This window comes from Bubalus bubalis, chromosome 20 (assembly GCF_019923935.1).
Source record: "Bubalus bubalis isolate 160015118507 breed Murrah chromosome 20, NDDB_SH_1, whole genome shotgun sequence".
Taxonomy (NCBI): domain Eukaryota; kingdom Metazoa; phylum Chordata; class Mammalia; order Artiodactyla; family Bovidae; genus Bubalus; species Bubalus bubalis.
In genome coordinates, this window is record NC_059176.1 from 67,568,015 (window position 1) to 67,589,897 (window position 21,883).

General features: G+C 46.6%; 1 protein-coding gene across 2 annotated transcripts in view; it reads left to right on the forward strand.

The window, feature by feature from the left end:
- ATP10A (ATPase phospholipid transporting 10A (putative)) overlaps positions 1-21,883 on the forward strand; it is a 183,250-nt gene that overhangs the window by 130,615 nt on the left and 30,752 nt on the right. For both annotated transcript variants that reach the window (XM_045163832.1, XM_045163831.1), the window contains exons 5-10: positions 247-378; positions 1,614-1,744; positions 3,573-3,825; positions 10,441-10,658; positions 12,017-12,211; positions 14,028-14,595. In XM_045163832.1, the coding sequence (XP_045019767.1) occupies positions 247-378; positions 1,614-1,744; positions 3,573-3,825; positions 10,441-10,658; positions 12,017-12,211; positions 14,028-14,595 (1,497 nt within the window). The remainder of the gene's footprint in view (positions 1-246; positions 379-1,613; positions 1,745-3,572; positions 3,826-10,440; positions 10,659-12,016; positions 12,212-14,027; positions 14,596-21,883) is intronic.

Here is a 21,883-nt window from a genome sequence, read left to right on the forward strand (position 1 = left end):
AACCCATTGCAGGAAACCAGGAGAACAGAAGCAAAATGTTTAATAATATCTGGACCGGGAGTGTTCTTAGTGTGTTAGCCTGTTTCTTTCTCTGCATTGCCCCAAGGTGGTCACACATTTGAGATGCATTGTGGAACCCAGTTTTCTGACTGAGCTTGTCCCTTGCGGATCGCTGGATGGCAGCCTCCTTCAGTCCATCTGTCTGCGCTGGCCCTGACGCATCGCTGTCCTCTATCTGCCCCGCAGGACATGAGACCAAGGCTCTGCTGAACAACAGCGGCCCCCGCTACAAGCGCAGCCGGCTGGAGAGGCAGATGAACTGTGACGTGCTCTGGTGTGTCCTGCTCCTCATCTGCATGTCTCTGTTCTCAGCCATCGGTAAGTCTCCTTGGAGGGCCGTGAGGACTGGGCACTGCTGGCATGCCTGCCAGGCAGGCTGCCTCTGTCTTCTTCTGACTTGGTGCTCTAATTGATACATGTTTGTCCCAGGCTGGGACTCAGGGTGTTTGTCCCAGTGAGGCCACACATGGAGACGCCTCAGTGCATGAGCTTGGCAAAGCGTGTTTTTGGAATGGGCAACTTCTTGGATGGAAGGACAGCCTAATCACATCTACTGTAATGATTCCAGTGGAAAAAGTGACACTGACCTTCTGATAGCAGGAATAAAGAGCAGTAGAAGCACAAATTCTACTAAAAGGGACTCTGGGAAAATAGGGCAAACATTATTTGGGTTCTGGAAGGGGCTAGCAGTTAGGCTGAGAGTGGACTCTGGCACCTGCAGCCTCCCGTCGCCTCCAGACCTCACCTGCCTGGGGGCGCCAGGCAGGCAAGCACATGGTGCCTCCAGGCAAATGATCGTTGTGCCCCTGCTCAGCTGCCACCATGCCCAGGTGTGACGGGTTTCAGAGCCTATTAAAGGCACAGGTGTGTGGGCATGAAAGGGCTGTGTCATCAGCTGGGCACAGTGAGATCATGTGTGCTGCCATTGGCTTCTCAGTCTGTCGGACTTCCCTGGTGGCTCAGATGGTAAAACGTCTGCCTGCAATGCGGGAGACCTGGGTTTGATCCCTGGGTTGGGAAGATCCCCTGGAGGAGGGAATGGCAACCCACTCCAGTACCCTTGCCTGGAGAATTCCCTGGATGGAGGAGTCTGGTAGGCTACAGTCCATGGGATCCCAAAAAGTCAAACATGACTGAGCGACTTCACTGGTTCTCAGTCTGTGAGATGTGAATTTTGAATTTCCAAGCAGGGCCAACAGGCAGTATTCAGAGCCTACTAGTGTGTTGCAAGACACATGTTAGGAAACTCGTCTCTGGGGTTCCTCACTGGCAGCTGCCCACACACACCCAGTTCCCGAGTCATGACCATGTGCTGTTCGGTGCCAGCGGCGGGGAAGGTCCAGGGCAGAGTCCCAGTCTCAGGGCCTGCCTTCCAGCACTCTGATCGTGGTGCCAGCAGTATCATGGGCTTTGCTTTCTTAGGTGGCCAGTCGGGCTCACAAAGCCCAGTGTGCTTATGTTGAGTGAGTCTTAAAGTGTTGCTGCGATTTGGACTAGCACTACTCTTATTTCTCTATTGGGTGGATGACATTTCTCTTTGAATTTTGCTACAGGACATGGACTGTGGGTGCAGCGCTATCAAGAGAAGAAATCATTGTTTGATGTCCCTGAGTCTGATGGCACCTCTTTATCCCCAGTCCCAGCAGCAGTTTACTCGTTTTTGACAATGATAATAGTTTTGCAGGTAACAATACTAAGTTCCGTATGCCAGCTGGTTTACCTTTCTGGTGAGAACTTCAAGTCACCGTAGTCTTCTAAGACCTTCCTACAGATTCTGCATCTGGGAGGAGCACAGATTCACCTGATGAATGTGTTGCCTTTTGTGTTCCACCTGACTTATCTAAAGGACCTTTTCTGGGGTTTTTTCAAGTTAAAATTCTCCTTTACTGTTCTTAAGATTCTTAGGTTCTGAGGGGTTGGTTTTTTGATCAGTGTTTTTTTCAATCAATTACTTCTTTGGAAAGCCCACGTCTTATTTTAGAATAATTTTAAGATCAACAGACTAGTTATAAAAAATAGTACAGAGAGTTCTCACGTGCCCCTCACCAAATGTGTCCTAATGTAAATGTATTACATTTCCATGGTACATGATCAAAACTGAGAAGCCAGCTTTAAGACTGCCACGAACAAGATTCCAGACATTATTTAGCTTCTACTAGTCTTTCCACTGGAGAAGGCAATGGCACCCCACTCCACTACTCTTGCCTGGAAAATCCCATGGATGGAGGAGCCTGGTAGGCTGCAGTCCATGGGGTCGCTAGGAGTCGGACACGACTGAGCAACTTCACTTTCACTTTTCACTTTCATGCATTGGAGAAGGAAATGGCAACCCACTCCAGTATTCTTGCCTGGAGAATCCCAGGGACGAGGGAGCCTGGTGGGCTGCAGTCTCTGGGGTCGCACAGAGTCGGACATGACTGAAGCGACTTAGCAGCAGCAGCAGCAGCCTTTCCACTGATGTGCTTTTTCTTTTCCAGGAGTCGTTTCAGGATATCACATTGCAGTTTGCAGCACTGGTTATTATTGTTGTTGTTGTTATCATTAGTTCTCCTGCTTCCCGAACAAGTCCTCATCATTAACTGAGAAACTATGGCCCACAGGCCTGTGGGAGTGGCGGGGGCAGCAAGCATCTCTGCCCCCCTTCTTAGGGAGACAGAGTGAGCAGAAGGTTTAGCCTTTGCCTTAAAGGCGGGCTCTGCTATCTTTTTTACATGTGCTTCACACAACGGGCAGTAGTCTTATCTAACTTTCCAAATTAGTCTCCTTTTATGGATGCAAATTTTGTTCTAGCCTTGAGTTAGTACTGTAGTAGGCGTTGCATTTACATATGCTTAAGTTACCCAAAGAACCCAGTTAGTCGGGATGTGATAGTTTGAACCTGTAAGTATCAGCATAATACGGTTACTGCACAAATAAAGACAAAATTGAACGTTGGTTTTATGAAGGTTATTCTTGAATTGTCAAAGCATAACTGTGACTGTTCTTCTCCAAGCCTCTTGCCTCTGCTCTGTATTGTCCAAGATCACAGAGACTGTCCTCCAGCACAGAACCCGCCTCTGAAAAGACTGTCTCTCCTGAACGGTGGGGTGTGTCTGCGGCACGGGCAGCTCCTGCCGTCGGGAGCCCCGGCTCAGCCTGGGTGTGAGGTGACTTTGCTTTTGAGGACTCTGACTGTGCCATCTGTTTTGTTTCTCTCTCTCCTTCCCCAGCTTCTCTCACGTGCAACTTAGTAACATGAAAATGCTTGCCTCTATACAAGCCCTGGTTTCCATGCTTCCAGACATGATAGTGGATTTCCTCTCTGTGGCACCATAGGCTGCCCTAGTTTAAACTCTTTGCCAATACTCTAATAGTCTAACAATACTGACTCTAAGCCAGCCTGTTTAAGCTCTGAAAGGTACAGTATAGTCCCTACTTACTTGCAGTTATAGTTATTTGTCATTTTAATTGAAAACAAAATCCCCAGCTCGCAGGTCCTCACAGTCATTCATTCTGTGTGCTTTGTCTCCTAGGTTTTGATTCCTATTTCCTTGTACGTTTCTATCGAAATTGTTAAAGTATGCCAAGTGTACTTCATTAACCAGGATATAGAACTATACGACGAGGAAACAGACTCGCAGCTGCAGTGCCGAGCTCTGAACATCACGGAAGACCTAGGGCAGATACAGTATATCTTCTCAGATAAAACGGGCACTTTAACTGAGAATAAGATGGTTTTCCGAAGATGCACTGTGTCTGGCATAGAATATTCTCATGATGCAAATGGTAAGTCTGGGGACAGAGCTTCCGTCTGGGCAGGACCAGAGAGCTATCAGAGCTGCATGCCTGTGTGCTTGTGTGTGCGTATATACACACACACACACACAGAGCTTCAGGGATTGATGATTTTGAGGGGAGAATAAAACAGGCTGTCAAAGCAACTCTGGACCATCATCTACAGAAACGCCCTCTCCAGTGCTGATCGCACCCTGCTCCCTGCAGTGTCTGGTGTGGGCCTCTGCTTAAACATTCATTTTCTGCCAGACAAGCAGAACCAAGGAGGGAAACTTTGAGGAACTCACATCAGAGGCACTCTGTCTCTCTCATACCAAGAGGTAAAGAGATGGTTCCTTTGCCACCCATCGATTTCCTTGTTATCAGCTGAAAATGTTCAGCAGGGTATTGGGCAGTCTATTCTGTGTTCTTTCCAATGAAATACAATGTCCCAGAGAGAAGTGTCATCTCTCTTTGGAATTTGGGCAATCAGTTCCTCCTCCCACCTGCTTTCTCATCCTTGGTTGCTTCCCTCCATCCCCTCTGAATGCACAAGGGAGTCATCTGATTCCTATGTCGAGGAGTGACGGCAGCCTGCCACCCATCTGAATCAGGAGAGGGTCCCCATGCCACAGAAGTGTCTTTGGGGCCATCATGTCTCCCAGAGAGGGGGCACCTGCTCTGCAAGCAGGACTCCCCTTCATCTCTGGAACGGCATCTCAGAACATCAAAGAAACCCTGCCACAGAAACAGAAGCAGATACAGAACAGGGGGACAACATGGAGGCATAGGAAGCTGCTCTTTAGGGGCATTTGGTGGGAAAGATCTGTTGGAAGCATGAGATTTTTGTGACTTTTATAAAATCAAGAATTATCATGATATTCATCATATTCTGAGTGTTAAAATGAATCATATAACAGAAAGCATAGCTCAGTTCAGTCACTCAGTTGTGTCTGACTCTTTGCAACCCCATAGACTGCAGCACACAGGGTTTCCCTGTCCATCACCAACTCCCGGAGTTTATTCAAATTTACGTCCATAGATTCAGTGATGCCATCCAACCACCTCATCCTCTGTCATCCCCTTCTCCTCCAGCCTTCAGTCTTTCCCAGGATGGGGTTTTTTCCCAATGAGTAAGTTCTTTGCATTAGGTGGCCAAAGTATTGGAGTTTCAGCTTCACCAACAGTCCTTCCAATGAATATTCAGGACTGATTTCCTTTAGGGTGGATTGGTTGGATCTCCTTGCAGTCCAAGGGACTCTCAAGAGTCTTCTCCAGTACCACAGTTCAAAAGCATCAGTTCTTCAGCGCTCAGATTTCTTTATATTCCAACTCTCACATCCATACATGACCACTGGAAAAACCATAGCCTTGACTAGATGGACCTTTGTTGGCAAAGTGATCTCTCTGATTTTTAATATGCTGTCTAGGTTGGTTATAGCTTTTCTTCCAAGGAGCAAGCATCTTTTAATTTCATGACTGCGTCACTATCTGCAGTGATTTTGGAGCCCAAGAAAATACAGTCTCTCACCGTTTCCATTGTTTCCTCATCTATTTGCCATGAAGTGATGGGACTGGGTGCCATGATCTTAGTTTTCTGAATGTTGAGCTTTAAGCCAACTTTTTCACTCTCCTCTTTCATCAAGAGGCTCTTGAGTTCTTCTTCACTTTCTGCCATAAGGGTGGTGTCATCTGCATATCTGAGGTAAATGATATTTCTCCTGGCAGTCTTGATTCCAGCTTGTGCTTCATCCAGCCTGGCATTTCGCATGATGTATTCTGCATATAAGTTAAATAAGCAGGGTGACAATATACAGCCTTGATGTACTCCTTTTCCGATTTGGGAACATTGCATTGTTCCATTTCCTCTTCTAACTGTTGCTTCTTGACCTGAATACAGATTTCTGAGGAGGCAGGTCAGGTGGTCTGATATTCCCCTCTCTTTCAGAATTTTCCACAGTTTATTGTGATCCACACAGTCAAAGGCTTTGGTGTAGTCATTGAAGCAAAAGTAGATGTTTTTCTGGAACTCTCTTGCTTTTTTGATGATTCCAGTGGATGTTGGCAATTTGATCTCTGGTTCCCCTGCCTTTTCTAAATCCATCTTGAACATCTGGAAGCTCACAGTTCATGTACTGTTGAAACCTGGCTTGGGGAATTTTGAGCATTACTTTGCTAGTGTGTGAGATGAATGCAATTGTGTGGTAGTTTGAGCATTCTTTGGCATTGCCTTTCTTTGGGATTGGAATGAAAACTGACCTTTTCCAGTCCTGTGGCCACTGCTGAGTTTTCCAATTTGCTGGCATATTGAGTGCAGCACTTTCACAGCATCATCTTTCAGGATTTGAAATAGGTCAACTGGAATTTCATCACCTCCACTAGCTTTGTTCATAGTGATGCTTCCTAAGGCCCACTTGACTTCACATTCCAGGATGTCTGGCTCTAGGTGAGTGATCACACCATCGTTGTTATCTGGGTCGTGAAGATCTTTTTTGTACAGTTCTTCTATGTATTCTTGCCACCTCTTCGTAATGTCTTCTGCTTCTCTTAGGTCCGTACCATTTCTGTCCTTTATTGAGCCCATCTTTGCATGAAATGTTCCCTTGGTATCTCTAATTTTCTTGACGAGATCTCTAGTCTTTCCCATTCTATTGTTTTCCTCTATTTCTTTGCATTTGTCTCTGAGGAAGTCTTTCTTATCTCTCCTTGCTATTCTTTGGAACTCTGCATTCAAATGGGTATATCTTTCCTTTGTTCCTTTGCCTTTAGCTTCTCTTCTTTTCTCGGCTATTTGTAATGCCTCATCAGACAACCATTTTGTCTTTTTGCATTTCTTTTTCTTGGAGATGGTCTTGATCACTGCCTCCTGTACAATGTCACAAACCTCTTTCTATAGTTCTTCAGGCACTCTGTCTTTCATATCTAATATGTTGAATATATTTTTCACTTTCACGGTAAGGAATTTGATTTAGGTCATACCTGAATGGTCTAGTGGTTTTCCCTACTTTCTTCAATTTAAGTCTGACTTTGGCAATAAAGAGTTCATGATCTAAGCCACAGTCAGCTCCTTGTCTAGTTTTTCCTGACTGTATAGAGCTTTTCCATCTTTGTCTGCAAAGAATATAATCAGTCTGATTTTGGTATTGATTATCTGGTCGTGTCCATGTATAGAGTTGTCTCTTGTGTTGTTGGAAGAGGATGTTCTCTTGGCAAAATTCTGTTAACCTTTGCCAGCTTCATTTTGTATTCCAAGGCCAAATTTACCTGTTACTCCAGGTAGTTCTTGACTTCCTACTTTTGCATTCCAGTCCCCTGTAATGAACAGGAATTTTTGGGGGGGTGTTAGTTCTAGGACATCTTGTAGGTCTTCTAAGAACCTTTCAACTTCAGCTTCTTCAGCATTACTGGTCAGGGCATAAACTTGGATTGCTATGACATAGAATGTTTTGCCTTGGAAACAAACAGAGATGATTCTGTCATTTTTGAGATTGCATCCACCTACTGCATTTCACACTCTTCTGTGGACTATGATGGCTACTCAATTTCTTCTAAGGGATTCCTGCCCACAGTAGTAGATATAATGGTCATCTGAGTTAAATTCACCCATTCCAGTCCATTTTAGTTCACTGATTCCTTAAATGTCAATGTTCAGTCTTGCCATCTCCTGTTTGACCACTTCCAATTTACCTTGATTCATGGACCTAACATTCTAGGTTCCTATGCAGTATTGTTCTTTACAGCATCATACTTTACTTCCATCACCAGTCACATCCACAAGTGGGTGTTGTTTTCACTTTGGCTCCATCTCTTCATTCTTTCTGGAGTTCACTCTTTTCCAGTAGCATACTGGGCACCTGCCAACATGGGGAGTTCATCTTTCAGTGTCACATCTTTTTGCCTTTCAGACTGTTCCTGGGGTTCTCAAGGTAAGAATACTGAAGTGGTTTGCATTCCCTTCTCCAGTGGACCATGTTTTGCCAGAACTCTTCACATGACCTGTCCATCTTGGGTGATCCTACTGGTCTGGCTCATAGTTTTCTTGAGCTAGACAAGGCTCTGGTCAATGTGATCAATTTGGTTAGTTTTCTGTGATTGTGGTTTTAATTCTGTTTGCCCTCTAATGGGTAAGGGTAAGAGGCTTATGGAAGTTTATAGAAGGCATAGGAACATATCCAATTTGTTTAATGTTTTATTTGCCACCCAATAATAAATGGTCAGGAACAGTGTCCCATCCACCCACCTGCCTCTTTCTCTGACTTGTCCCTTCCTGGACTCCTTGGACTTGTGCAGAACAGCTTGGAGTCCTAAAAGCAGAATTCAGGCTGGTTGTGAAGGACTCAGGGGACCAGGTCTAAAGTCAGCCATTAAACTGGAACTGGGGCTCTGTGGGCAGAATTCCACATAAGATTACAGAAGGATTTTGAGAGTTGTCAGATGCTTACCATAAAACCAGAGTGGTCCATCACCCCAGAAGACACAGGAAAGCATTTCTGGAGAAGGTAGAAACAGCCAGGTGTATCTGAAGTGTGATTTAAAGAAGAACAATGATCAGTGACCCCCAGGGCCGAGGTCTGCCTTAGTGGGTGCTGCCATGGTCTAACATCTCAGATCAGTAAAATGAATTCAGGTCAGTTTGGCTCTGAGCAGTGAGCTTAGCTCACGTGTACTTGAACTGGCCACATAGACCTTAGGTGCATCCGTCTCTACCTCATGTCCTGGTGACAGTACAGGACGAGGGTCAAGTGTCAGCTGCCTCTTAGCCCCATCTTCCCTAAGGACCTTGAGGGCCTCACTGCTGCCCGTTCACACAACACAGACACAGCAGTGGCCTGAGGGACGGCAACTCTCAGGCTAATATCTACCACTGCTGTGGGAGCGTGGGCAGGCCGGTGTGCCCCGGGAGGCTGACACCACACTCGTAGTTTCCAAGCCCAGGAACTGGACAGGCCCGGTCCTGGCTTTGCCTTCCCTGCCACCCTCTCAGCACCACACCACCAGGTGGCCGCGGTGTGGGCTCAGAGGCAGTGTGTGCAGGAGTCTTTTCCTGGGATTAGGAGCTCCTGAAGTGGAATCCTGGGGTTGGCAGTTACACAGCCGGGCAGCCATGGGCGGGTGACTTCCCTTTCCTTCAGTTGCTGAAGTTCAGACTGTTGCTGAACTTCAACAACAGTTGAAGTTGCTCAGTCGTGTCCGACTCTTTGTGACCTCATGGACTGCAGCACACCAGGCCTCCCTGTCCATCACCAGCTCCTGGAGCTTACTCAAACTCATGTCCATCAAGTGGCTGATGCCATCCAACCATCTCATCCTCTGTTGTCCCCTTCTCCTCCCGCCTTCAATCTTTCCTAGCATCACAGTCTTTTCCATTGAGTCAGCACTTTGCATCAGGTGGCCAAAGTATTGGAGCTTCAGCTTCAGCATGAGTCCTTCCAATGAGTATTCAGGACTGGTTTCCTTTAGAATAAACTAGTTGGATCCCTTTCCTTATCTCTAAAAAGTCTTCCCGAGGAAGATGCTGAGTTCAGGGCCTGACCCGCATGACAGCCCATGCCCTGGCAAGCCCAGATGGGGTCGACTCTCTCAGCTCCTCGCACAGGCCGCCCCCAGCTGCCACCCCGCACCAGGCCTGCCCTGGACGCCCTTAGTAGTTGCTTGTGTTGGTCCCTGTGATGCTCTCCTGCTGCTCATCCATGATGAAAGACGCAGAGCTAACTAGGTAAAGCTGAGAAGACGTGTTGAGAGCCCGTATTAGCAATCAGCGGCACCGTGCATTTCCCTGATTCACAGCAGCCCTGGCAGCTTCAGGGACTCTTGCTCCCCGGCACCCCCTAGGGCTCAAGCGCAGCATCACAGTCACGGGCCTCAGCGGAGCGCTGCCTGCTGGGGGGATCTCAGGGAGCATTCGTCCCCGCTGGGTGAGCCCAGGAGGGTGTGAGCCTCCCCAGTGGGAAGTGCGCATCCTCATGGGGTGAGTACAGCACCCACTCCCCACCCGACTCTGAGCAAGGAGCCTCCTCAGGAGAGCACCCTCAGCACAGCCCCAGAATTGCTATTTCTGCTTGACTGCAAGGCAGGCGCTCAAGGAAGGGAAGATGGGGGTATGACCTGTCCTGATGGTCCCAGTGAGCAGGTGTCTCAGTGGTCTTGGGATGAAGGTCCAAGCCTGGAGCCCAGCTCCTCTGTGGGCCTTCCAGCCCTCCTGCCCATCCACCCCATTCACACTGGGGCTCTGCTGAACAGATGGGCCGTGCGTGACTCCACCCACATCTGACTTTCTGTGGGATGGGACGGCCTCTGTGCCATCATGGATGGGACGTGGGCTTTGCAACCTGAGGGCGTAAGTGACATCCTCACCCCTGCACCCTGTGACCTTAATGAGCCGAGACTCTGTCTTCTCATCTGTGAAGTAGAGTTGAGAACGTAAGCCCCATGGGTTCACTGAAGGTACATGTAAATGAGAACAGCCCTCATCCCTCAGTGGAAACCCCTGTCAAATGTGGTCTCACCATCAGAAAGAAGAGGGAGAGGGCCTGGGGACACCCAGCGTGTGCCTCATTGGAACCCAAATCCCTCAGTTTCATGCCTGGCCTCCCCACGAAGTGTGACTTGGTGTCCCTCTCTCCACAGCCCAGCGTCTGGCCAGGTACCAGGAAGCAGACTCAGAGGAGGAGGAGGTGGTTCCCAGGGGGGGCTCGCTGCCCCTGCGAGGGGGCACCGGGGGCCACCCGAGCGCCCGAGCTGCCCACCAGAGCCAGAGCAGCAGGGCGCACCGGCGCACGGGCAGCCGCACGGAGGCCCGGCGCGTCAGCATGCTGACCGAGCTCACGGCCTTCAGCAGCCCCATGGTGAGTCCTCCTGCCCTCCTCTGACCGCCCCTTGGCACCGAAGGCATCTGCTCTTGCATGTGGGGTTTCCTCTGTTCAGTCAGGGAGTGTTTTTCTGGCCAGTGTCTTCTCCCCACTCCACGGAATCTTTCCTGAAGCACTGACACAGCAGACTTCTCAGGCTGGGAACCGCGAGTGACCACTAGGATGGGGGACACAAAGGAAGTCCGTCCTGCCCTACGAGATGAATACAACAGCAGGGCAAGATGACAGCTCTGAAAAAACCCAAGTTTAAGAAAAAGAGTTTGAGTTAGATGAGCCCAAATCCATCCCTTGCCTTGTCAGCTGCCAAATTTTCTCTGGTAGGGAAATTTCCAGAAGTGCATGTGACAACCTCTGAAAGATCCTTTCAGTGAGGGAGAATCCGTTCTGCTCATGTATGGTGGCCTTACTCTTTTATGTTCTTGGAAACCTGTACAGAAGGTGCCACAGAGGTCACCTAGACTCATGGTAGACTTGTGGTCGCTGGTGGGTGGGTTTGCATGGGGTATGTGACACGGAGCTCTCACCCCAGGCAGGAGGGAGACTATGATGGAAATCTCTCCCAGCCTTTGCTGATCCCAATTTTGGAGGCAGTATGGGTCAGAAATATATGAAGTCAGACAAAAAGTCAGACACGACTTGGCACCTAAACAACAACTCTTTGACCTAGGTAGTTACTGATTTAGTGAATAATTTCTGTGCATAGAAGCTTATCAGTGTGTCATTTACATCAATAAAACAGTGAAGAAATATACCCAGTGATAAAGGAATGGTCAAGTAAATTATGTCTGTTTTGAAGCTGTTAAAAAATATGTTTTCAAAAGGCTGTTAAAGGCCTGGTAAAGTTGAGGCGATATAATGTTTTTGTAGAAATGGAAACTGCCATTTACGTATAAAGTATTTTGATTAAAACGTAAATCTATAGAAAAAAAGACAAAGGAAAAGCAGAGAAGCGTGTTTTTCAAAAAGTATATATTACTATGAGGTGGTGTAATAGAGACCTGCTACATTTTCCCTATGATTCTCTTATTTCTCCAAATATTTCTGAGTAAGGTATGTTACTTTGTAATATATATTCTTGGAGGTATTATTTTATAAACAACATATATACCTTCTTATATATAAAAATATATGCATTTCAGTTCATTTGTAGGCTGTATATTCTTACACAATTAAGATGATATATAATTTGTCATTATAAAGTGATGGGTATGTGTGAGGTGCAGGTCTGTTTACAGCTTCTGGTAAAATCGAGGTGCCCTAAATAGTCAAGCACCAAAAGAGCAGTGGGCCAGTCCCTGGATCAGACTGACCCCCGGCCTCTGTGTCCTCCTCAGGAGAAGGACGTAACGCCTGACCCCAAGCTGCTGGAGAAGGTGCGCGAGTGTGGCAGGTGCCTGGCCTCCGCGAGGCATCAGGAGCACCCGCTGGACCACCTCTCGCCCGAGCTGTCTGACATTTTCGACTTCTTCATTGCGCTCACCATCTGCAACACAGTGGTGGTCACATCCCCGGATCAGCCACGACAAAAGGCAAGTTCGGGAGCTTCCGTCCTGGAAGCCCACAGAGGCCTAGGCCTGGATGCGGTGTCTGTCTTCCTGAGAGGGAGCCTGGGTCACTGCGCACCACTCTCAGCTTTTGGGGGTGCACTGAGGGCTTCAGACAGGGCACACCAGCCCCACAGCTCTGTGGGGACATCCCCAGACTGTGGTGGGCGGACGCCAGGATTGTGGTCAAGAGGGAGAGGACGGCCAGCCAGAGACGGCTACCAAGCCTGGGGTGAGACAGGGACAGAGCGTCCAGGCAGGGCTTAAGGTGGGGGTGCTGGCTGCCTCCGTGCTGACCAGAGCCTCAGCGCGCAGAGGACAGGCTGGGGCCCAGGGAGGAGCTGCCTGGACTTGAAACATCACTATAAACCAGTCCCCTCCTGTGTCTCAGACTCCCCTTCTGGGGTGTGGGGGCAATGCTGGGATTTAGGGAAAGGTCTCAGAGTAGGGTTTGGCACACAGGAAATATCCGTGATGCTAACAAAGGTTGTTAAAACACCAGCGTTCAAAAAGTGGTTGAGAATCAGTGGTAAGTTACTAAAGGTGGTGGAAACATAACAACACCCAAGTTGGATTTTGTTTGGGTTAACATCAAGATTTTCTCCAAAGAGAGGAGCATTTCATGTGTGAAAGGCACCTCTTTGAGCCAAGTACTCCTCCAGGTGGACCTGGAGGGAGGGTGCACCTAAGCATGGCTGAGCGTGTACAGCCAAACAACTCTAAGTGGACACACGTGAAGGTTCTTGGGTGAGATGCATGCCATAGGCCTGTCTCCTGACGTCGCCCCCAACTCTCCCAGGCCCCTTCCTCAGTCCAGCCCTGCCAGCAGGTTCTGCTGGTGAAGCCGCTGGGGGTGACAAAGGGAGAACAAGGACCTCTTGCTTCTGTGGTGGCGGCAGCATGTTTGGTAGCAGTGGGACCCCTCCAGGCTCTTCTCACACCTCACTCACCTGGGGAAGCCCCAGGGGCCCAGTTGGTCTCAAGCAAACAGGCTCTGCCACTGAGAGACCACAGGCTTATGCTGCCAGCCTTAGATGGGGTCGCTTCCTGCTGGTGCTCAGCTGTCAGCAGCGTCCACATCCCACAGGGCCCTTCCTCCACCTTCCTTAGCTCCTCTGGAACGCTGTGCTGAAGAGGCATCTGGTTTCTAGGCTAGACCCTACTTGACTGACCCAGGTGTTGTTGCAGTTACCGAATAAGTAAGAGAAACTCCAACGTGACTGAACAGTGTTGTGCCCACGGTCACATATGGAGCACATGGCACTCACATGGAGCGTGAGCTCCATGCAGGGAGCAGACTCCTCAGACTGCATATGAATGTGTCTCTAGGAAAGATTCTTTGGGGTTTGGGAAATATTGTGTAAACTTAAATTTTTTATGGACATAATTCCAAAGGAATGTCTAAATTTTGTTAAATGATTTTTTTAATTGGAAAAAAAAAAAAAGGCAAGGTTTGTTCCAGGCAGTGGGAGGCCCACTTCTGGGAAGTTTCTGAAGAGCAAGGGAACCGCTATAAGGGGACAGTTCCAAAGTCTAGTCTTGGGCATCACGGGCCACCCAGTGCCTACACTACAATCAGTCACATTCTGAAAGAATGCATGTGGCAGAACCTGTGTTGAGGTGCCGGGGAGAGCCAAGGGGTGGTCTCAAGGAAGACATGCTGGCTCTGGTTGCAGTTTTCAGAGGGAAATGGAAAATCCACGTCCAGCACCCCCTGGGGAATTGGAGGGCAGCCCTGTGGGGGCTGGGGTGAGGCCTCTGGGGAGATGCCTCACCTACCTTCTGATTTCTGCCCTGCCAGGTGAGGGTGCGCTTCGAGCTCAAGTCCCCAGTGAAGACCATCGAAGATTTCCTCCGGAGGTTCACACCCAGTCGCCTGACTTTGGGCGGCAGCAGCGTCGGGAGCGCAAGCGTGGCCGCCAAGTCTGCGCCCAAGGCCAGCCTTCTGTCCACGCTGGCCAACGACGGCGCGCTGCTCAGGCTGGAGGAGAGGCTGGGCCCCGGGGCCCCGCACCTCGCCAGCAACGGCTACAGCAGCGCGGCAGACAGCTGGGCCGCAGAGCGATCCGCAACGGGGCCGGAGCCCAGGCCGGAGCTGCGCTACGAGGCTGAGAGTCCCGACGAGGCGGCGCTCGTGCACGCCGCCCGCGCCTACAGCTGCGCCCTCGTGGGCCGGCTGCACGACCAGGTGTCAGTGGAGCTGCCCCACCTGGGCAGGCTCACCTTCGAGCTTCTGCACACGCTGGGCTTCGACTCCATCCGCAAGAGGATGTCGGTGGTGATCAGGCACCCCCTCACGGATGAGATCAACGTGTACACCAAGGGCGCCGACTCGGTGGTCATGGACCTCCTGCTGCCCTGCTCCACAGGTACCTGTGCCCGCGGGCAGCTCCCCGCTACGGGGTTCTGAGAAACCAGCCCCTCCCCACAGCGGAGCTTCGCCTCTCTGGGGGACCTTTTCCTGCTCTCAAGGGTTTGGGCTAGAATGGAGGGTAGGGGAGGATCCAGCGGATGGGGAGCTTTGGAGCCTGAACTTGCCTCAGAAGTTCTCTGAGGTCTGAAATTCCTGCGGGTGAGGCCCTGCATCAGGTCTGGCTCTGGGGATGAAGATTAAGAGCGTTTAGACTAGAAGCCCCAAAAGGCTCCTTTCTGCCTCTCATTGCCTGGACCTGGGGCATCAGTGAGGCCCCGGCCATGATTTTTAGCCATCTGTGGGGTGACTTCAGCCCGCAGTGGGGGCTGCTGGCCTCGGGAAAACTTTGGGCCAATAAGCTTCATCTTGGCCTCTTTTGCACTAGTTTGACTGAGTCCAAGCTCGCTCTGCTCACCGCACGACAGGCCAATGAATGCAGAAGAGGAGATGTGGAGGCAAGGGATATGACTTTATTCAGAAAGCTGGCAGACCGAGAAGATGGCAGACTAATGTCTCAAAATAACCATGTTGTCGGGGCCTGGGTGCCAGGTTTTTTTTATAGAACCAGAGAGAGAAGCAGTAAGGAACTAAAGTTGAAAGGCAGAATAGAGAGAGGAGAAGTGAAGTTTAAAGGGCCATTAGTCTTGCAAAAAGTCTCTGAGAATGGCCAGTATCTGGGAAGGGATGTGTTAATCTCTTCTTCCTTGCGTCCATTCACCGGTGGGCAGGGTCAGATTATCTCTCTTGAGCTGAACAAAGACACTTTAGTTTACCAGTCAGGCAGAGGGGCAGGGTCCTCTGGAGCCAGGCCATTATGTATGATTTTAACAGCAAAGCAACAAAAAGCAAGTCAAAGAAGTAGTTCCAACATGAAGTTAGAATTGACTCTTCTCTACAACACTAGACTTCCATGTAACACTGAGGTTGAAAAAGAGTAGTTCAGAAACCACTGTTATAGAAGGTAGAACTTTGTTTAGCAGACGACTTGCAGAGGAGCTTCCCAGACTTCTCCATGTGGTCCTGCAGCCCCAGTGTAGCCTTCCTGTTTGCACCAGCCTCCTCCTGTGGGTCTCCAGGAGTCATTAACCACAGATGAGAAATAGAGCCTTCCATACATTGTACCATGGAGCAAACAGGTCAAATCATGGTGGTGCCCAAACCATGACATTGAAGGGGGCACCTGAAAAATAAGCAGTTTCTGTGGATCTCTGCCTTCCTCTGGGAATTTCCAAGCAGTGTGCCCTTTACATAGGTTTGGATAGGTCATAGCTACATACAGATGCCAGGCAATTTAAGATTCAGGATATTCGGAGCCCCCAGTGGTTTTTCAAGAAAAGAGATGGCTCTGAGGTGGTCCTGAAGTTATCAGTGACACCTTGACGTTGAGCATAAATCGTTCTGCTTTCACTGTGGGTGTGAGGTGGGCGGGATATGGAGCAGAACAGTCCTGTATATGGCCAGGCTGCTCTACTTTGTGCAGGTGATAAAGTGAGGCGGGCATGTGAGTGTCCAATACCTCCTTCAGAGAGCTCACAGCACTTTTACATAAAAGGCACCCGGAGGCTCAGCTGACTGTGGATGGGCACTGTGCCATATTCGCAGGATGTGGCTGCATCTCACCTGCCCTGGCAGTACGTTGTGTGGGATCAGGTAGCAAGCAGGGACTCCACCCACCCGTTACCTACAGATCTCTGTTCAAATCCCAAGTCTACATTATGGGCTGGGGTGACCCTGGACATGTCACTCTCCCTGTGCCTCTTTTCCCATCTGTACAAAGGAAATCAGGATGCTGACCTCCCAGGAGCCCCTGTCCAGGCTCCAGCACAGTGCCTGGTGTGTTCCAGGTATAAAGTATAAGCTGGATCCCTTCCCTTCTCTCTGGTTTCGTCTTCTTAAGGCTCACTTACCTGAGGTTCAGTCCACGTGTCACTTTGTGTGGAGATGTGATGACTCCACCCTCCTCCGAGGGCAGGTGTAGAGGAGGGGCGATGGGCAAGGTGCGGCAGTCACCACTTCTCCCTGCTGGGCTGGGAGGCCTTCAGCCTGCACAGGAACATGTCAGTGTGGTGTGTGACTTCACCCCCGTCCAGGCATCCTGGGTCCCCAGCGCCCACCCTGCCTTCTCTCACGCTAGTTTTGTTTGGACCACTGTAGCTAACAGCAGCATCACAGCCCCTGCTCCTTCCCTAGTGTGCAAGCTTCCCCTAGCCCTTTGGACAGCTCAAGCACTTTGTTAGTGTTAATTCCAGGGTCTCTCGGTTAGACATGTCCTTGCTCAAATTATAGACAGAATCTGGAATAATACTATCACAATAACAGGAGTAAATGGAGTTTACAGGAGTAAATAACAGGAGTTATTCAAGATTAACATGACATTCAATGTCATCTTTCCAAGATATTTATATTCCTAAGCAAAGCAATGTAGGGAAGTGTTTTCCTTTTTTTCACTCTTTTTTCATTATTGCCCCCTTAAGGAGTCTTTTTAGATATTTTTTTTCTAACCATTCCTCTATTTTAATACCGTGGATATGCTATATATTTATTTATGTACCGTACATATATCTGTGCTTTATTTGTAATATGACTCCCCCCCCCCCCAGTCTTTGGTCTGTTAAGGGGACTGTCTTCTCCATGGAGAGCACAGATCTAGAAGGTTAAGAGTGTTTCTCCCAGGTCCTATATCAGAGAGCTGACTGGGCTTGCAGTCAGCTTTCCCCAGGCAGGCAGATTCTCAACCACCAAACTGCAAGGGAAGTCCTAGATTTCTTTTTTTTTTTCCAGTAGTGTTAAGTGTATTCATCCAACATTATCTTAGAGATCAGGTAACTAGCCTACTAATGAAACAAATGTACTAGTAAATGCAGTACTGAGTTTGAACACAAGCTTATAGGCAGTTAGAAACATTCCACGTATTTACAAGCAAGGGCAACCATGGCATGGATTCCTCAGAGTATGTAGAATTATCTAGGTTTTACATATCTGACAAGTTTCTCTCATTATTACAGCAAAAGTCTTCTAAATCACTGTATAAATTAGGACGTTTATGTTGATCTACCTTGCACAGATCCTCAACTAATGAAACGAAATAAAGTTCAGATAGTTTTAAAGGCAAGTCAAATAATATTTTTCATTGTGGAAAATATTATTGTATTCTATGAATCAGTATGCAAACACTGCAAAATAATACTGTAAGCCATAGACTATTATTTTACTAGTCTTTAGAAAAATATTTCTGTAAATAGATCATGAAAGAATTTTAAGTTCTAGACACTTAGAGCATTTTCTTTAAAATGTTTTGCATATGCTTTCTATATGATCAAGGCTTTATGTAAAACGTCTGACTTTCAGAAATTCAAAAGGATTTCCGTATATAAGTAAACACCTTGTGTTTTTAGGATGATAAAACTTTTTTTCTGTGTTATAAATTGATTACTCTTTGTGAGGTTTTGTTATGTGAAATTCTCATTTCAACACGTGATATTAAAAATAGCCAAAACTACGATGAGTTTCTTTTTATTTTTTTATTTTAATTTTTTCTTAATATATATATTTATTGAAATATAGTTGAATTACAGTGTTTCAAGTGCACAGCAAGGTGATTCAGTTATACACATATATTATCTTTGAAATTATTTTCCATTATAGGTATTATAAGATATTGACTATAGTTCCCTGTGCTATACAGTAAACCTTTGTTGTTTGTTGCATATCTATTTTTTTTAATTAGAAATCTAGCATTCTATTCATACTAAGTCAAACAAGTGAAATCAAAATGTTGTACATTTTTTAGGCAAAAATTTGAAGTTTTCTATAATATGTATATTATACATATTATTTATATATATGTATACAAAAGCTTTTCTACTATGCTTGATAAAGGCCTGAAAAGAACACACAAAAAGAAGAAGAGATGGAGAAATTGGAAAACATAAACTAAATGAAATGGAAGCAATGAATATGAAATAGAAACAGTCAAACAAACTGGATAAAAGTAAAATATCATCGTATAGCCAAGTTGTTTTTAAACATGACTGCTCACTAGAAACATATCTGGAGCTCTGGAGGAAAAAAAAAAAAAAAAAGCAATACCTGACCATTTGTATTTTTTGAAAAATTTCCAGATAATTCTGATATGCATCTGGATTTTAAAAAGTGATTACAGGTTTTTATATTAAATGATAGTTTTGGTGATATCGAGTTCTATTATTTTTCTGTTGACCAATTATGATACAATGGTGTTAAGTGAGAGAGTTACTTGATCACAATAGTGAAAGATGTTTATTAGTTATCACATTCAATAGCCAGACAAAAAATTTTTATTTTATTTTAATTTTTTCTTAATATATATATTTATTGAAATTATTAACTTAACAATATAAACATGATTAACTTAACAATATAAAATAATTACGTACAGTTTGGGGGATCAAACAGAGTGATGTGATAAGTGCATGCATGTACATACAAGTTTTCATCTGCCCAGCCAGTCTGTGTCTTTTGGTTGGTACATTTAATCCATTTACATTTAAGAAAATTTAATTTAATTTTAATAATTTAATTTAATATGTATGATCTTATTAGCATTTTCTTAATTGTTTTGGATTTATTTTGTGTAGGTCTTTCCATGTCCTGTGTTTGCTGCATAGAGAAGTTCTTTTAGCATTTGTTATGAGTTCAGTTCAGTTCAGTTCAGTCGCTCAGTTGTGTCCGACTCTTTGCAACCCCATGAATCGCAGCACCCCAGGCCTCCCTGTCCATCACCAACTTCTGGAGTTCCCTCAGATTCACGTCCATCGAGTCAGTGATGCCATCCAGCCATCTCATCCTCTGTCCTCCCCTTCTCCTCCTGCCCCAATCCCTCCCAGCATCAGAGTCTTTTCCAATGAGTCAACTCTTCGCATGAAGTGGCCAAAGTACTGGAGTTTCAGCTTTAGCATCATTCCCTCCAAAGAAATCCAAGGGCTGATCTCCTTCAGAATGGATTGGTTGGATCTCCCTGCAGTCCAAGGGACTTTCAAGAATCTTCTCCAACACCACAGTTCAAAAGCATCAATTCTTCAGCGCTCAGCCTTCTTCACAGTCCAACTCTCACATCCATACATGACCACAGGAAAAACCATAGCCTTGACTAGCCGGACCTTTGTTGGCAAAGTTATGTCTCTGCTTTTGAATATGCTTTTGAATATGCTGGCAAAGTTATGTCTCTGCTTTTGAATATAAGTTGGTCATAACTTTCCTTCCAAGGAGTAAGCGTCTTTTAATTTCATGGCTGCAGTCACCATCTGCAGTGATTTTGGAGCCCCCAAAAATAAAGTCTGACACTGTTTCCACTGTTTCCCCATCTATTTCCCATGAAGTGATGGGACCAGATGCCGTGATATTTGTTTTCTGAATGTTGAGCTTTAAGCCAACTTTTTCACTCTCCACTTTCACTTTCATCAAGAGGCTTTTGAGTTCCTCTTCACTTTCTGCCATAAGGGTGGTGTCATCTGCATATCTGAGGTTATTGATATTTCTTCCAGCAATCTTGATTCCAGCTTGTGTTTCTTCCAGTCCAGCGTTTCTCATGATGTACTCTGCATAGAAGTTAAATAAGCAGGGTGATAATATACAGCCTTGACGTACTCCTTTTCCTATTTGGAACCAGTCTGTTGTTTCTTGTCCAGTTCTAACTGTTGCTTCCTGACCTGTGTACAGATTTCTCAAGAGGCAGGTCAGGTGGTCTGGTATTCCCATCTCTTTCAGAGTTTTCCACAGTTTATTGTGATCCACACAGAAATATATGTTTTTCTGGAACTCGCTTGCTTTTTCCATGATCCAGCGGATGTTGGCAATTTGATCTCTGGTTCCTCTGCCTTTTCTAAAACCAGCTTGCACATCAGGAAGTTCATGGTTCATGTATTGCTGAAGCCTGGCTTGGAGAATTTTGAGCATTACTTTACTAGCGTGTGAGATGAGTGCAATTGTGTGGTAGTCTGAGCATTCTTTGGCATTGCCTTTCTTTGGGATTGGAATGCAAACTGACCTTTTCCGGTCCTCTGGCCACTGCTGAGTTTTCCAAATTTGCTGGCATATTGAGTGCAGCACTTTCACAGCATCATCTTTCAGGATTTGGAATAGCTCAACTGGAATTCCATCACCTCCCCTAGCTTTGTTTGTAGTGATGCTTTCTAAGGCCCACTTGACTTCACGTTCCAGGATGTCTGGCTCTAGGTGAGTGATCATACCATCGTGATTATCTTGGTCGTGAAGATCTTTTTTGTACAGTTCTTCTGTGTATTCTTGCCACCTCTTCTTAATATCTTCTGCTTCTGTTAGGTCCATACCATTTCTGTCCTTTATCGAGCCCATCTTTGCATGAAATGTTCCCTTGGTATCTCTAATTTTCTTGAAGAGATCTCTAGTCTTTCCCATTCTATTATTTTCCTCTATTTCATTGCATTGATCGCTGAAGAAGGCTTTCTTATCTCTTCTTGCTATTCTTTGGAACTCTGCATTCAGATGCTTATATCTTTCCTTTTCTCCTTTGCTTTTCACTTCTCTTCACAGCTATTTGTTAGGCCTCCTCATACAGCCATTTGGCTTTTTTGCATTTCTTTTCCATGGGGATGGTCTTGATCCCTGTTTCCTGCACAATGTCACGAACCTCATTCCATAGTTTATCAGGCACTCTATCAGATCTAGTCCCTTAAATCTATGTCTCACTTCCACTGTATAATCATAAGGGATTTGATTTAGGTCATACCTGAATGGTCTAGTGGTTTTCCCTACTTTCTTCAATTTCAGTCTGAATTTGGCAATAAGGAGTTCATGGTCTGAGCCACAGTCAGCTCCTGGTCTTTTTTTTTTCTGACTGTATAGAGCTTCTCCATCTTTGGCGGCAAAGAATATAATCAGTCTGATTTCGGTGTTGACCATCTGGTGATGTCCATGTGTAGAGTCTTCTCTTGTGTTTGTGGAAGAGGATGTTTGCTATGACCAGTGCGTTTTCTTGGCAAAACTCTTATTAGTCTTTGCCCTGCTTCATTCCGTATTCCAAGGCCAAATTTGCCTGTTACCCCAGGTATTTCTTGACTTCCTACTTTTGCATTCCAGTCCCCTATAATGAAAAGGACATCTTTTTTGGGTGTTAGTTCTAAAAGGTCTTGTAAGTCTTCATAGAACCGTTCAACTTCAGCTTCTTCAGCGTTACTCGTTGGGGCATAGACTTGGATTACTGTAATATTGAATGGTTTGCTTTGGAA